The sequence below is a fragment of the Elephantulus edwardii genome, unplaced genomic scaffold, assembly GCF_000299155.1.
Source record: "Elephantulus edwardii isolate Elephantulus edwardi_28Jun2011 unplaced genomic scaffold, EleEdw1.0 scaffold00027, whole genome shotgun sequence".
Lineage (NCBI taxonomy): Eukaryota > Metazoa > Chordata > Mammalia > Macroscelidea > Macroscelididae > Elephantulus > Elephantulus edwardii.
Window position 1 is genome coordinate 9,545,801 of NW_006399777.1, and position 16,507 is coordinate 9,562,307.

The following is a 16,507-nucleotide window of genomic DNA, read 5'->3' on the forward strand; positions in this document are numbered from 1 at the left end:
CAGTGCGATTGGAACAAGACAGAGCAGAGTTTAGGAGTGTTGTACATAGGGTCTCTATGAGTCGCAAGCAACTTGACAGCACATAACAACAACAACAACTCTCCTCTCCATCCATTTCCCTCATTGTATTATTCTCGTCTCTGGTTGCCTAGTGGCAAGAACCTGCACTGCAGTCCTCAGGGCATGTGGTTCAAGGCCACCAGCTGCTCTGTGGGAGAAGGATGGGCTGTCTTCTCCCATGCAATTAACTGCCTCTGAAAACCCACAGGAGGGTCAGCTATGGGTCGGTTCCACCTCGACGGTACACCACAACAACAGTATTTTATTTTAAGTCAAATGATTCAACTGAGTAGAAGTTCTGTCTTGCTCTAAAGTTCACTCTGTCACACAATAATAAAGTGATGTCTGCTCTCATAGCTAGCTGGCTGTGCCAGGGACCGTCAGTAAACCATCCACGCAGGAGGCTAACGCACCTGACACTTTATGAAAGAAATTGCTGTTTATCATTTTCCTAGCTGAGAAACAAAGAAAGTTCTCTGTCAGTGGGAAAAGTCCGTAACGTGTATGGGAGGTGTTTGACTTGTGTGGCAAGTAAATAGCCCAGGGAGTGACCATGCATACAAGTAGCAGGTTGATCTGAATGACCCTGCAGACTCCCTGAGATGTGCCCATGGTCACTCTGAGGTGGAATTTTCATTTTGATCTGTTGTAAGTGCTTGACAAGAGTAAAGCTACAATTTGGAATGCCACAGAGCGAGACTTTCTGTTTTATTCTGTGCATAGTTTGTTGGGGGTTTTTTTAGTTGGATTTTATTATGGGTGTTTTGTTTGTTTGTTTTGGTTTGTTTTTGTTTTTGTTTTTTTAGTAGTATAAAATTTTGAGACAGGATTTGGGACCCTGGAAACCATATAATAGCAGGCGGCTCTTGTCAAAAGCTTGTTTCCCTTTCAGAGAAGATCTGCTGACACACTAATTACCCACGTTGTTCCATGCCCAGCACATGTGGAGGGGAGCTCTAAATAAAAAAGAAATGCTGCCTATTATACTGACGAGGTCCTAAGCCAGCGTGGTTCTCTCTATACAGATGAGTCTGAATCCGGAACCCTGAGTACCTGGAAGCGTTTTGTTTCTCATACAGAAGAGCAAAAGAAGGGGGGGAAAAAACCAACACAATCCTGCCCCATGAAAGCTGCATGTAGGAAAGTATAGGTTTAGCTAAAGAAAGAAAGGAAATCTCCAAAGATAGCCATTGAGATTTGGGGCTAAAATGAGAAATAAAAATGCCTTGTAAAAAATAATTAAATATATATGCCTTATTTACCAGACTTCTAATACATTCCTTGAAATATGCTCCTAAAAGAAAAACTGGCCCTGATCTGGGCCTCAGGCCTCCTGTTTTCACAGGGCTGTCTACCTTCATGGTGACCACGTTAATATTTAGGGATTTTAGTGGAATCTTCATTATCTACATCAATAGTATTAGAAACATGACTTTGTGTCATGACAGAAACGTGGCCAAACAGAAGATCTTGGTGAAGCTTTTTTCTTTCTGTAGAATGTTGGTTGAGCAGACCTAAGTCTGACCAACAAGCACACAGGTGGGCTGTCCGCTGGGGCTTTGATCCTTGACACAAAGGCTCCGGGTCTTACCTCTCACCCTGTCAGTCATGGTTTGACCCCACAGTCTCTACTCAGTTTGCTAATTTGACTTGTGCTTCAAAGGAGGGAGGGAGCTCTTGAAGAACTCTGGAAGGTCTTTGTTTCCCAGGCTGATCTGAGACCTAGGAAATGGCCTTGGCACCTTCACAAGAAGAGTGTGTGCGAGGGAGTTGATCTAGTACTTTTTTTAATATTAACTTTAATGAAAGTTTACAGAGACTTTGGACTTCCATTCATTCATTGTTGCCCTTTTCTCCCTGCCTGCTCCCCTCCCCAATTCCCTCTTCTCTTTGAAAAGTAAAAAAAAAAAATAAAAGAAAAAAATTCTTTCATTATATTCTTTCTATCATACAGTCCCTCCCCCCAGGTCCACTCCACTATGCAGCCTTCATTCTGGACTCCTGTCATGACAATAATATCTGATCATGTATCCCTTTTAAACTGTTCTCTCCCTCATCTGTTTCATTGTAGTATATATAATTTATCCCATCTTTCTCAGTCTCCCCCCAAAGCCTGTGTCAGTCCTCTTTTATAACAGTGGAATTATGCTGTATTTGTCCTTTTGAGACTGAGATACTTCACTCAGCATAATGTCCTCCAGGATCACACAGCTTCTCTATCCATTCGTTTGTTGATGGGCACTTAGGTTGTTTCCAGCTCTTTGCTATTGTGGACAAATCCGCGATAAACATTGGTGTGCATATATCTGCTTGGGTGGAAGTTATGGTTTCTTTAGGGTATTTTCCCTTTTTAAGAAGGGGTTCTTATTTCAGCTTTAATTCTATCTTGTAACTTTTGAAGAGAAGGTACATTTTTTTCCCTCCTTCTTTGAGTAGCAGTGTGACAGAAGGAAGGCCTTTCATTTCCACAGGAGGCTCACTTTTCTCTTATGGTTACGTCCGTCGGTAAAATACGTTGTCGCTCTTACCCATAATGTTATCACCTCGGGAACAACATCTTTGCGTGTGAGTGGTTCTCCATAACAGAGGAGCTTTCTCACTTTTCAATAACTCCTTCTTCCGCCTGCACACAGGCTGAGACTCTCTGCTCCCACAGGGACATTGTTCCCGGAAGGTGCCTTCAGATGTGCAGTGTAGAAAGGCTGAGAATCATTTGACTGGCTCACTTCTCAAGTCATGCCAGCAACTGAAGGGCTGAAAGTTCTATACTCTGGATTTTATGTAAGTGGATTTTCTTTTACGCCAAATCTTCCGTCTCAGTAGAGTTCTAGCCCTGTGTTAATATTTGCTATAAATTACCCCAGAAAGAGTTGAACTGGCTCTTCTGCAAAGCCTTCCTAATAGGCATTGTATTTCTAAGAAGCTGGATTACAAAAAGGGCCTGCGTGCAGCTCCTGACTCCATCATTTAACCTCCCAGAGAGAGAGGAGCTGGTTCCTGGAGGCTCTGGTCAGCTCCCCTCTAATTCTCACACTAGCCATCTCCCACATACCCTGTCCTCCTTCTCGTCTGGGTCTCATAATTCATGCCTTTGCTCACACAGAACTCAAAGACAATGCAGCTGTACGATTTGTCAGGGAAGCAGCAGGTCTCAATCTTCAGATAGGGTAGACTCTTCCAGAAGCTCCTTGTACACACAGGTGTGGCTCTGACCTCTCAGCCCCTCCACCATTCCAGGTTTTAAAAACACCTTTAGCTCTGCCAGTGCCTCAGAAGCTGTGGTCACCTACTTGATAAAGCGTTGAGCCGCTAACCCAAAGGCAGGCAGTTCGAATCCACCAGCTGCTCTGCAGAGAAAGATGGGCCATCTCCTCCCCTGAGATGGACAGCCCTGTGGAGGAGTCAGCTGTGAGCCGGTTCTGACTGGAAGGCACACAGCAACAGCAGGTGCCTGGTGGTGCCCGCTCCACCACCCCCAAGAATAGCTCTCCCACGCTGCATTGAAAAGCCCGCTTCCACCAACAAGAGCCCAGAGGCTGAATCCTGAATCCTGCTGCTCCAAGGCCCTCAGCTTTCTTGTTCACAGACTGGGATGTTCAGACCCTCCCCTCATTTTTCCCTGCCTCTGGGGCCGCCCTTCCTCTGCCCTCCTCATCCATCTCACCATGGCTGGTGTTACAGTCTGTCTCCTGGGTCCAGGATGTTCTCAGCACAGGAACTCCGGTCCAATCGTTACTCTCTGCTCCTGTCTTGTCTTAGAGGGAGTCCTGTTCACTCTCTGCTCCCTCACTTAAGACGTGTGACTCAAAATATGTGCTTCCCAAATCCTGCCTCACTAACACAGCAAACTATTGTTGTTGTGTTCCATCTAGTTGGAACTGACCCGTAGCTGACCCTTCAGCAGGTGTTCAGAGGCTGTAAATCACATGGGTCGGGGGAGATTGCCCATCTTGTTGCCACAGAGCAGCTGGTGGGTCCAAACCACACAGTTCTGCCTTGGCAATGCAGTTCCTTACCACCAAGGCACCAGAGCTCCCTAACACAAACCATTCACAGCCAACTGTTCGCTCACACATGGGACCTTGGCCACAGGCAGTGAGGCGGGCATTCAGAGCACACTACAACACAGAGGACAGTTGCCTCCGATCACAGAGTGCAAAGTGCGTAAGAGCCCAGCCCCTGAAAAGCTGGGCCCAGCCCAGGTGACCTTGACCGTGCAGGCACATTATGAATGTTAACACCAAGCTGCCCGGCCCTCCTGGTGGGCCACAAACACCTTCGTTCACAGGCTTCTCCCTCAACATGGGGGAAGCGTGCTGTGTGAGAATCTCAAGGATTAATGGCCAGAAGGGCATGGTACGCAACCCCTACTCCACATTTACCTCCAAGTAGTGCTGTAATGATGAACCCGTAATTTGCTCTACTTTTAAAGGCTTCCCTCTGATAAACTTAATCTATTCATAATCAGTCTAATTATAGCTCAGGGTGTAACCATGTGTATTATTCATCTGATGATGCCAGGGCGTTTGGCGAGCAACAAGCGTCTTCTTGGCAAAGCCTCACTGTCATCTGGCCTGAGTGTGTCATCTGGCCCGTCATCACGGCCCCTGCCAACTTCAGGGGAGGTGGGCAGCAAGGAAGGGGACCCCAAAGGGTCCCTTGCACCACTGCTTCCCAAGTGTGTTTTTTAAACTTCCTCTCTTTCCTGCATAAAAGAAAGCAAACACTAAACGTAAAATTGAATTCTTCTTTATTCACCATCTACAAGTCCCTCCCAGCCTCCCATGCCCCCCTCTCCCCTGCTCCATGCACAGCTGGTCGTGAAGTCAGTTAGATTCTGCCCACTTCTTAAAAGATGTTTCTGCAGATACGGGCCCATAAACAAGACAAAGGACTGTTGCTTCCTGCGCTTCTTAATACGTGTAGGAAGGATCACCCCGCACTTGCTTGTCTCACATAGCTTTTTATTTTACCTTTGGGCATGCCTTTCTTAATGTATAAATTTGATAGGTTTGGGAAAAGAGCACTTCTAACAGCTAAGGTATGAAGCCGTACACTGAAATAGAAGCTGTACTCCTGAACCCCCAGCCTGTACCAGGAAACAGGCCCTCCCCAGAGCCCTGATGTGGTCCCCTGCCTGCCTCCCCCACACTCTGCTCCCATCCCATCTGGGAAGCCACTTTTCTTGACATTTTTCTCATGTGTATATGTCCCTGCCCGCTCATTGCCTAATCCTCTCCAGAATACGTCAGAGCAGTGATGTCGGTTTGAAGACTAAGGTGCACTTGATTCTGGCTGTGGCTGTAAGAACGGCAGGGTCTGGTCTGCTGTTCGCAGGGTTGCTGCCAGTCATATTCAGCCTGATGGCACCTGACAGCCACCAACACACCTGTGTACGTATTCCTCAGGAATACATTTTCTAGTTTGCTTTTTGAACCTTTTGGATGTAGTGAGTAATCTTACATACGTTCAGTTCACTTTTTCATTCAGTACTTAACAGCAGCAAGCAGTGAGACTGACTCAGGCCAGAACAGCCTCAGAGCTGCTGTCGAGAAGATCACTGTAAGTGGCAGACGACTGGACAGCTCATAACAACAACAGCAATTCAGTGTTTTATCTTCATAAGCTTTCTGTGTAAAATAATTCACACCTACAGAAAGGGATCCTGGTGGTGCAGTGTATTAAACATTCAGCTGCTAATGGGAAGGCCAGCTGTTCAAATCCACCAGCTTCTCCATCCAAGAATGATGAGGCAGTCGGCTTGGGTAGAGATTTACAGCTTTGAAAGCCCTTTGGGGTGTGGACCTCCATCCTGTCATGTCCCTGTGGGTGGGAATCGGCCAGGGGCTGTTCGGGAAGATGGAGTATTTCTTCTGGGTAAGTGTGCGGGTACCTCAGACCATGGTCTTTGCAATCACTTGTTCTGCATCAGAAAGTTGGACAATGACTAGGGAGGATAGAAGAATTGATGCCTTTGAGCTGTGGTGCTGGAGAAGAATATTGAATGTACCGGGGACTGCTAAGAATACAAACAGGTTCATCCTTGAGAGGGTTAAACCAGGCTGCTCCTTGGAGGCAAGGATTCTGGGGCTTCATCTGACATATTTTGGACATGTTGCAAGGAGGGACCAGTCCTTGGAGAGGGACATCATGCTTGGGAGGGTGGAGGGACAGCGCAGGAGGGGAAGGCCCTCTATGAGGTGGATTGATTCAGTGACTGGGGTAATCGGGATGGGTGTGTCAGAGACAAAGCAATTGGCACAGGACAGAGCAGAGTTTAGGGCTGTTGTACATAGGGTCACTATGAGTCTTAGGTGACTCAACAGCACAGAACAACAAAGTGGTGGTGGGGGATTGGGTGCCCATGTTCCAGCCCTTGAGATTTCATGTTTATTGTTACAGACAGCCCTACGGTGAGCTTTGTATGTGCACTTGAAAGTGCTGTTGCTGTGTGTTATCTGCGAGTACAGGGTCGGAGAGGATACTCAGGTCACATGCTGATCCAGAATGACCTTCACCTTGTGCACTGGGTCTGGGAGTTCTGGTTTGCTCCAGGCTCATCAGCACTTTGTTTCATTGGATTTTCTGTTTGCCTGTTGTTGTTGTTGTTGATGATGATGATGATACTTTTATTGCGTACCATCGAGTCAAAACCAACCCAAGGCTGACCCTCTGACAGGTTTTTAGAGGCACTTAACCACATGGGAGGAGATTTCCCATCTGTCTTCCACGGAGCAGCTGGTGGACTTGAACCAAGTGCCTTCAAGATTGCAGCACAGCTTCTTGCCACCAGGCCACAAGAGCTACCTATCTATTGAAAAAAAACAAACCATCTAGATTTCACTGATGGACTTGTGATTTATATTTCCTTGTTATTATGCAGCAAACCTTATGAAGAAAAGATCTGTTTCCTTAGTTTTCATGAACTTGAGCATTTTTTTAACATTATTGCTGGCTGTTGGTGTCTCTTCTTAGAAACACCTGTTCTTGTCTTTTGTCTGTTGGCTTATTAGTTCTTCTTTGATTGATAGGACTTCGTATCCTCTGGACCTTGATCCTCAGTCGGGTTCACGTGATGTACATGAATGAATACCTTTCCTCAGTCTGATTGGTCTTCTCTCTCCCTTTTGACAAAAGCCATAACACTTGTCACTTTGCACTTACACATGTGTTGTTTCTGCAGTTGAGTGTTGTGTGTTTAGTGGGTAGAAATCCATTCTGTAGTCTCCAGATGCAAAACCATTGTCCCAGCCCCATCACGCCTGGCATTCATTTCTATCTGTGGAAGAACATGGGGGGGGGGGGCTGGAGGGTGTTCCTTTATCTTCCAAACATGTTTTAGGATCAATTTGTCAAGTTTAATTTTTTTTTTTAGAAAGATTGAGATCCTAATTAGAATGGCGTTGGATCAGCATGGAGGGCAGTGGACATCTCCTTGTCCCTTAACTTGGTATTGATCTCCATGTCTTTAATTATCACGTGTATATGACAATAAAAGTTTATCATTCTCTTTATCTTAAATACCTTTTATTAGATTTTTTAGTACATTATAAGTTTTAATATTATCATAGCTAGTATTTTAATATACTTTAATGTTGTTTAGATATTGCAATGAAACTGGGGGGTTTTTTTGTTTTTTGGGTTGATTTTTTTGTTTTGTTTTGTTTTTAGTTTTGTTGTTTTGGTTTGGGGGGTTGTGTTGTTTTGGGGGGGTTGGTAGTCCATTTGGCTAAATGTTAAGTTTAATCAGTTCTATTTATTTTTTTTCCCTTTTTTACTAGTTTCTTTACAAAATTCTAATACAAATTCAAATTCTTTCCATTTCCCTCACCCCCCCCCAACAAAGTGTACAACTTTATGATTAATCCCCTCTTCCCCCTGTACATCCACATCCCTCTGCTTCCAGCTTCTCCCACCCCTCCTGGATCCTTATACTCATTCTACAGTAACGGTCTTATGCAATATTTATCCTTGTGGGACTGAGTTAGTTCACTCAGCATAAAGCTCTTCAGTCCCACATCCTACATAGTATTCCATTGTGTGAATGTACCACAATTTCTCAATCCATTCGTTTGTAGTTGGACATATGGGCGGTTGCCATGTTCTTGCGATGGTGAATAATGCTGCTGTGAATATTGATGTACAAGTCTCCATTTGTGCCTCAGTTCTCATATTCTCGGGGTATATTCCAAATAGTGGAATAGCTGGGTCATACGGAATTTCAATTTAAAATGAAAAGATAAGTCCTGGGTAAACATGAATCCTGTAAGCTCTGTCAGTCTGTCCCTGTGTAGATTGTATTTCTCTTTTCCTTTTGTGATTTACACTTTGTGGTCTCTGACCTCTATAGTAATGATTAGAAATGATGAGCACAAGTATCATTTTCTTGTTCTTCAGCTTAAAAGGAGTGTTTTCTGTATTTAACACTTTTATGTCGTAATGACTATGAGTGTTTTTTATTAGAGGCCATTTATCAAGATAAAGACACTTCATTTCTCTTCAAATTTTGCTAAGTTTATATCCTGAGTGGCTATTAATGTCTTTTGGGTGCCATTTTTGTAAAAAAATATCTGTTCGGTAACAAAATATTTATGGTTTTAAACTCATTTCAAAAGAAGAGAATGAAGAAATAAAATCACTCTTGGCAATAAATCTTTTTGCGTACCTTTGCGACTGGGTGTGAGGATAATTTCTAGTTCTTGATGTGCTGAAAGAATGATGGAAGTGAAGCTCTCGCCTTGGCTTGCTGGCTTGCCTAGGCCTTGATTTCTTCCGTGAAGCTCTGAGATTTAGTAACTAGGTGGCTTCACTTCCTTTGCTGTTAATCCATCATTACTCATTCACCATCTTCTTACTAGACTTTAAGAAAAGGGCAGAATCTGTCCCTCCAGGAAATTCTCTTCTAGGGAAACAAAATAAGCAATTACAGCAGGGACTTAGGAGGCAAAGAGATACATTGTATCCACTGGTCACAGTGGATAAGGCAGCGCCTAGAGCTTTGTGGGTAGAGACAGAGGAAAGAGGAACTAATGGTAAGATAGGACATGAATTTGACCAGAGTCTGAAGGATGCTACTGTTTACTGCTCTCCACGGATTTCATTTGTATTCTTATATGTAAACAAAGGGATTAAATGTTTTCCAGTGGCTCTTTTGACTTTGAAATTTTGTCTCAACCTTTTAACGATAGATAGATAGATAGATGATAGATAGATAGAGATATAGTTAGAGATATAGTTATAGTTATAGTTATATATATAGTTATAGTTATATATATAGTTATAGTTATATATATAGTTATAGTTATATATATATAGTTATAAAATATCTCACCCTTTTCAGGATAATTTTAGGCTTTATTAAACATTTGTACTCCTACCTCTGGGCTGTGGTCCTTGGGAGTTGTTGTTTTTTGTTTTGTTTTGTTTTGTTTTCCATAGACTCAGAGATGGGAACAGCATAAAGAAATTCTTATTGGTGCTAGTAAATAATGCAAACATTTCATTTCTGGGATACCGATGATATTAGCATATTTGTTCCACGGAATTAACCAGTTAACTTTGTGATGTTCTTATAAAGCGACTCTTAACTCGTTGTTACATTAAGTAGATTTTTAAATCCCAGGCTGTGAGTAACTTCTAAGCCATTTCATTTGTATGTCTTGTTTTAGTGCCGGACCCAAAGGAGACAACATTTATGAATGGAGGTCAACTATATTGGGACCCCCAGGATCTGTCTATGAAGGAGGGGTGTTCTTTCTTGACATTGCCTTTTCACCAGACTATCCGTTTAAACCCCCTAAGGTCAGTATGAAGTGTTCCATCCGTTCATAGCACTAAGTATTGGTATATATGTCCAGACATTATTCTTAAATATGCATATCTAGAAATGCCTGTCTTTTCTATTCACAGAAAACTTCCAAGGGCTATTTGTGTGTGAAAGGGATGAGAGTGAAAAGAGGAGACCAAACAGTGGTTAAAAGTATCAGTTTATTCTCACGCCCCCACACGTCATTCATTGCTTCGTCTCACCTGCTCTCTCAGGGTGGAGGGGGAGATGAGGCTTGAGGCTGGGATTGGGCCAGCCCTGGACCCTGAGGAGAAGCAGATGTTCCTGCAGCAGGAGCTGGAGGAGCCAGAGGGAAGGCAGGGTGTCGGGGTACAGCCTGGTGCGTGGTGTGTGGCTCAGGGTACAGCCAAGGCACAGCTTAGGGCACGTATATAGTGCCTGCCCAGCTCTCCTTCTCTCACGACTGCAGACTGCACAAGATGTGACCCTCAGAGGCTCCAGAACATACTGAAAAGGCTCAGTAACCAAGTGTCTGTTTCAAAACAACCCACACAAACCCACAACAGATAAACAGCGAAGAGTGCTTTATGGACTTACCTTAAGGTAATAAAGAGAGCAAGTATCATGAGAGGAAGAATTCCAGTTTATTAATACCAGAGTTACAGACTCGAAGTTTTCACTCACACACACCCCCTGTGTCCTGACTGTTGTAAACATCCCCACTGCCAGCATCTGCACCCAGCTGACGATCGCGTGCTGGCCGCTTAGGAAGAAGTCCAGCTGGCCCTGGCTTAACCTCCTAATGTGGAGGCCATGAAGCCTCGTTGAGCTGTAGGTTGGAGTAAAGAACTTGAAAAGCAGATTAATCAGAACTGGCTTCGACAAGCACTGTGGCAATTGGACAATTAAAACAGACATTCGGGGGCGGGGGGTGGAGAAGAACGAACTGGGGAGGAAGGTAGAGAAAACAGTGCAACAAGGAATGAATGAAAACCCAAAATCTCTGTAAATGTTCACTAAAACTAATAAAATTTAATAATAATTTTAAAAAAAAAAGAAAAGCAGAAATAAGGGGTGCCCTTCACGGGGACTGTCCGGAAGCCCTCTCTCTGCCCTGGGCCCTTGCTTCCTCCCCCTCTCTGACCTCAGTCCTGTCATCATCCTCGTTTGACACTTTCAGGAGGAAGTCACTCCAAGCCGAGGTGAGGCCTGGGGCGTATGGTGGTGAGGCTGTCGTCTGGCAGTGAGGGCTGCAGGCTGGGAGAGGAAGGAGAAGGCCACTGGTAGGTGTGCTGTGTCTAAGCCAGCCTTGACCTGTAGGGTGAAATATGTGTCTCAGAAACCGTGTAGGCTCCAGGTTCTACATGATGGAAATTTCAGGATTGAATAATGATAGCCTGGAAAAATAAATGTTGACTAAAATAATTCCCTTTCCAAAAAGGTCTTACTGGGTAATCCAGACCACTAAGACACAATTTAACATGGCTAAATATGTTGTTGTTGTTGTCATGTGCAGTAGAGACAGAACCCAGAGCTGACTGGCCCGGGGTTTTTCAGAGGCTGTAAATCACAACCAGAGGAGATAGCCCATCTCTGTCCCACCGAGTGGAGATTCAAACTCCCTGCCCTCAGGTTGCCAGTAAAACTCCCTAGCCACCAAGCCACCAGAGCTGCCTGAATGTGTAGTATTTCACTTAAAATCAGGGGAGAACATCATGATACAAGTATAAGCTAGGAAAGGAAGACATGCTTTTTTTTCCCTTTAAAATTGAGTTTGTGATCTTTTGAGGAACTAAACATTCTGTGGGTACTTGAGGTCTTCACCACCTTGAGAACTTTTGGGGAGCAGGTTCCCCCAAATGCACACTGTGCCCGGGGTGCCTCCTGCTCTTAGAAACTCTTGTCTATTTTTTAAACTCATTTTATATGGTTTGCATATAATAGTCAAATGCATTGTGTTTTGTTTATACCGCATTGTTTCCGTTATATACGTTGTATCTCATTTCTATTTCTATGTCTATTTCTATGTCTATTTATATTTATATTTATATACATTGTGTTTCCCACACCAGGCATTTTACAGATAAGAGCAGCCAGGGAAAAGACAAGAGGCACCCACATTTCTGGCCTTTCTGCTCTGTGACTTCTCACAGATGAGGGGACTCAGAGGGGCATAGAGAGGTTTCCCGGCAATGTACAGCTCAGAATCCACCCCGCCCTGACCCCCAGGCCCTGTGTTTTTGCCAGGATTGTACACAGCAGCTCTGGGCATGTTTACCAGGGTGCAGGTGGAAGGGGCCACCTGCCCTCAGATGTTTCAGTTGGGCTTTGACTTTGTTCTGAAGATAGGAGGGGACAGAAATAGAAACAGGAGGGGATGAGTTACAGGGACTGCGAGGGATCACAGTTCTGTGTGAAGAAAGCCTCGCCCCCAGTGGACCATTGACCTGTCGGCAGGCAGCTCCACTTCTGAGACAGCTGCACTTCCTGGGCTGGGAGGGTTTGAGCAGAGACCCAGCGATGGGAACCTGCTCAAGGCTCATAACAGTAACCTTCATTCCTTCTTTAGTATAATGTCACTGTTTCAAAATACGGAAGAGAGCTTATGTTGTATATTTACTTAATAGTGCCCCTCGTTGTGTCTAATACAAGGCTTAAATTGAATACTTAACTCCTAGTAATTATTTCTTGCAGAAGATATTTATTTAATGCAGAGTTCCCTCTGAATAATATGTTAGGGCCCCAAGACAAAAGTCCAGCGAACTGCTGGTATGCGCTAGTCTTTTTTTTTTTTAAATTGGTTTCCATTCAGTCACTCATATGCATGTTATCTTTTAACATTTCAATGTTATAACATCTCAAATATGTCCAAGTAATTGGGCAGTGCCATTATTTTGTTGTTGTTTTGTGTTTTTTACTTAATAATTTTTAATGCAACCTAAATATTTTTACAACATATTCTTTCCATTTAATTTTCCCCCATTCATTCATTGTTGCACATTTTCATTATTTACATCATCTCATCCTCACTGCTCCAGGAGTCCTTCAGGCTGCACTTTCTTTCTGCGTCGGCACAGAATAGAATCTACACACCTGTGTGTGTGTGTGTGTGTGTGTGTGTGTGTGTGTGTGTGTGTATGTGTGTGTGAGAGAGAGAAATGGAACTCAGACATACCTTTCTGGGGATGCTGGAGCCTGAGTTGTGCACGGGGTCTCCCAGCAGCTGTCCCGTACGGGTCGGGGGCTCAGACTTCACCCAGCAGTCCCACGGAATAAAGGCCTGACTACCTGTTTTAGGAAAGGTGACTGGGAAGGTTAGCCTGTGAAGACATCTGTTTTACAGCAGCACCGGAGTCGCCCTGAGCCGCACTGGACAGCAGTAACATTCACATGCAGTGGCTTCTAGGCCCAGGGAGCACTGGTGGCCTCGTCCAGGACCACTCTGGTGGCTCCGCGGGAGAAAGATGAGCATTCCCCTGCGATTTGCAGCTTCTGAAGCCTGCTGGCAGGTCAGCGCTGAGTCATTCCCGGCTCCATGTAGTCCTGCCGTAAAACCAGTGATGTTATGTTGAGGGTATTTGGCTTTTCAGAAAGCAGGTTAATTTGTAATGTAACCCCATCCTCTCATTTGTTACTCTGAAGCCTTGCAGAGAGAACACACTTGGCATGGAATAACAAATTCTTTTGAAGCCGAGTTTAATACATTTAGGTAGAACTTGGCTGTGGACCCAGTGACATCAGCACAGTGAATTATCTGCCTGGTGTCTCCACTTGAGCGCCCAGTACTTATCTCAAAACATCAGAGATCTACACACCCATGTTTATCGCGGCTTTGTTCATAATAGCAAAGAGTTGGAAATAACCTCAGTGCCCATCAACAAACAGATGGATAGAGAAGCTGTGGTATATTCACACAATGGAATACTATGCTGCATTAAAAAACAAGGAATTCATGAAATATTATGCAAAATGGGTGACTCTGGAGGACATTATGCTGAGTGAAGTATCTCAGTCACAAAAGGACAAATACTGCATAGTGCCACTGTCGTAAAACGGGTCTGATGTCGGAGTTGGGGGAAAGCTAAGAGGGGATAAATAATATATACTACATTGAAACAGATGAGGGAGAGAACTCTTTGGGAGGAATATATTTATTGTTATGATGAGAGTCCAAAATTAAAGCTCTTAGTGGAGTTGACTGGGGGTGGAGGGAGAGATGTATAACAATAAAAGAGTTTTTTATTACTTTTCAAAGAGAAAAGTGAATTGGGGGGAGGGGTGGACAGGAGGGAAAGTGTGCAACAATTAATGAATGGAAATCCAGAGTCTCTGTAAACTTTTGTTAAAGTTACTTCCAGATTAACCAGGATGAAGAAGAGGAGGAAGATGAGAATTAAAACTCAATTCTCTTGAATATTTTGTATAAGCCCTGAATAAAACATGGGAACAAAAAAAAAAAAAGTTAACTTTTTTTTGTGAAAAACTTTGGTTTAAAAAACCCATCACAGATCCAACAAAATGTGATTGCACATGGTCCCCACGCCACCTGAGCCCTCCGCCCCATTCCAGCCACGTGATCTCAGCGTGAAAGGTGCTGTAACTCTGACCCCTTTGTCCTCAGCACGCATTGTGAGGGTCCTTATATCGCTGTTGACTCAGATGCCACAAGCAGGTGGCCTCACGAAGCCTTTGCTCTTGTCAGGCTCCTGCCTGCCCTGATCTTCCCTTAAGCTCCCAGATTCAACTCAGTGTCTTGTCCAGGTCTCTCTGCATGTTTTCAGAGAGCTGTTCCTTGACAGCTTCCAGCCACCATACCTACCATTCATCACCTTCCTCGCCATCACCTAATTATGAAAATGTACAGCCATAGATTGGAGGAGCTCTAGTAGCCTCAACGTAAGAAGCTGTGCTGCAGTCACAGAGGCACACAGTTCAAATCCACCAGCTGTTCCCATGAGTACAGATGGGCAGTCTCCTCTTATGCTATTTACTGCCTCTGAAAACCCACTGGAGGGTCAGCTGTGGATTGGTTCTGACAGGACAGCACACAGACAACAACAACAACACGGCCATAAAACTCTCAGGAGGATACACGGGAGTAAGGCTTCAGGAGCCTCTTTTTTAACGGTGAATCCTTAGATCAGACACTGGAAGCAAAAGCAAATGAAGAGCATCGGAAAATGAGAGACTTTATCAGAATGAAAACCTTTTGTACCTCAAGGAACTTCATTATCAAAGTGAAGAGAATTTCTACTGGATAAATACTTAGGAACCACTTCTCTGATAGAAGTTTAATACCCAGAATATACGACGATTCCCAGCCATGATTTACAAATGAGTTTTATTGTTGCTGCTGCTGCTGTTACGTGTCAGCAGCTTGAGTATGACTCAGAGCAAGCGATTCCCTGAACAACAGATCTGAACTGTATCCTGTCGTCATCTTCATCACCCTCGACACGTTTGAGCCCATGGCAGCAGACACCGCGTCAGCCCATCTCACAGGGGTCCTCCTCTCCTCTGCTGCCTCTTCTCCCTTTCCAAGCACGATGTCCCTTTCCAAGGAAACGCCTCTCCTCACAACACATCCACAGTGGGTGAGACAAAGCTTCACCAGCTTCGCCTCCAGGGAACTCTTAGGTTGCATTTTCTCCAAGACATAAAAATGGGTAAATGATTGGAATCAAGATTTCTGCTAAGAAGGCAGACAGACGACCAACAGACAGTTGAGAAAATGCCCAGTGCCTCGAGTTACAATGGTAGCGCAAATCAAAGTCGTCAAAGCCATCTTTTTCTTCCTCTTGAATTATGGAAGGTAAAGTGATGGTGAAAGTCTTCAGATTATGTCAGAGTTCTATTTCTACATCTGTGTTTTAGTCAAGTTCGTACAGAAGTTGCAACAAGTAGTTCATTCCAAGCTAATGTCAGATGCTTGTCTTAGTGTACATATCACACAGCTTTCTATGCACAGCACTCAGAAAAGAAGTGTTTCCAGCCACACAGAAAGGCATCTCTGACATACTCATGTAGGAAAGATAAAATGTTTCAGTGCACATTGCAAAGTGGTGCTCATCTGTTACGACAAACCGTTGTATGTACCTCGGACTTTTACCATCATATGCTTTATGAGTATTGTGTTAGCTGGTTGGCTGAGACTCAAACCGGAGATTACTTATACTACACATAATCAAAATATACCACTTGCTTAGATCACTTAGAGTTCTTTATTTATAATTTATTTTGTTCAAGATTGTTGAAAGAGAGTAGCCAATCCCGAGCTGATTTGTAAGACCGCACTGTAGCAGTTGTTTATGGAAAATGGTCTTGTTTCTCTGGAGTTTTGTAGAGTATTTGTTGTTCTTGTTGTTGTTTTTTTGACCTTTTTTTCCTCATTGTTGAAGTTGTGTCTCTTGATACGGTGATGGCTTCTTTGAGAGTTAATCAGACAGGTCCATATAAAATGTGTCAAGGTGAATGGTATTCTCCTTTCCCAGGTGGCCAAGATCAGAATCAGTGTGCATTCCTTGGTTGTCAGTGAATTAAAGGAGAGATGGGATCGGCTGGCCCTGGGTCCAGGTTAACGTGATGCAGGTCCTGCCCTGTGAAAATAAGGAGCCCCAGAGTCAGAGACTCATAAAGGTTGCGTGTGAGACGGTGGACAGC

The 16,507-nt window shown here is 44.1% G+C and overlaps 1 protein-coding gene across 1 annotated transcript in view; it reads left to right on the top strand.

The window, feature by feature from the left end:
* LOC102844158 (ubiquitin-conjugating enzyme E2 E2-like) overlaps positions 1-16,507 on the top strand; it is a 341,166-nt gene that overhangs the window by 222,855 nt on the left and 101,804 nt on the right. The window contains exon 3 of the mRNA XM_006883342.1: positions 9,729-9,861. Within this exon, the coding sequence (XP_006883404.1) occupies positions 9,729-9,861 (133 nt within the window). The remainder of the gene's footprint in view (positions 1-9,728; positions 9,862-16,507) is intronic.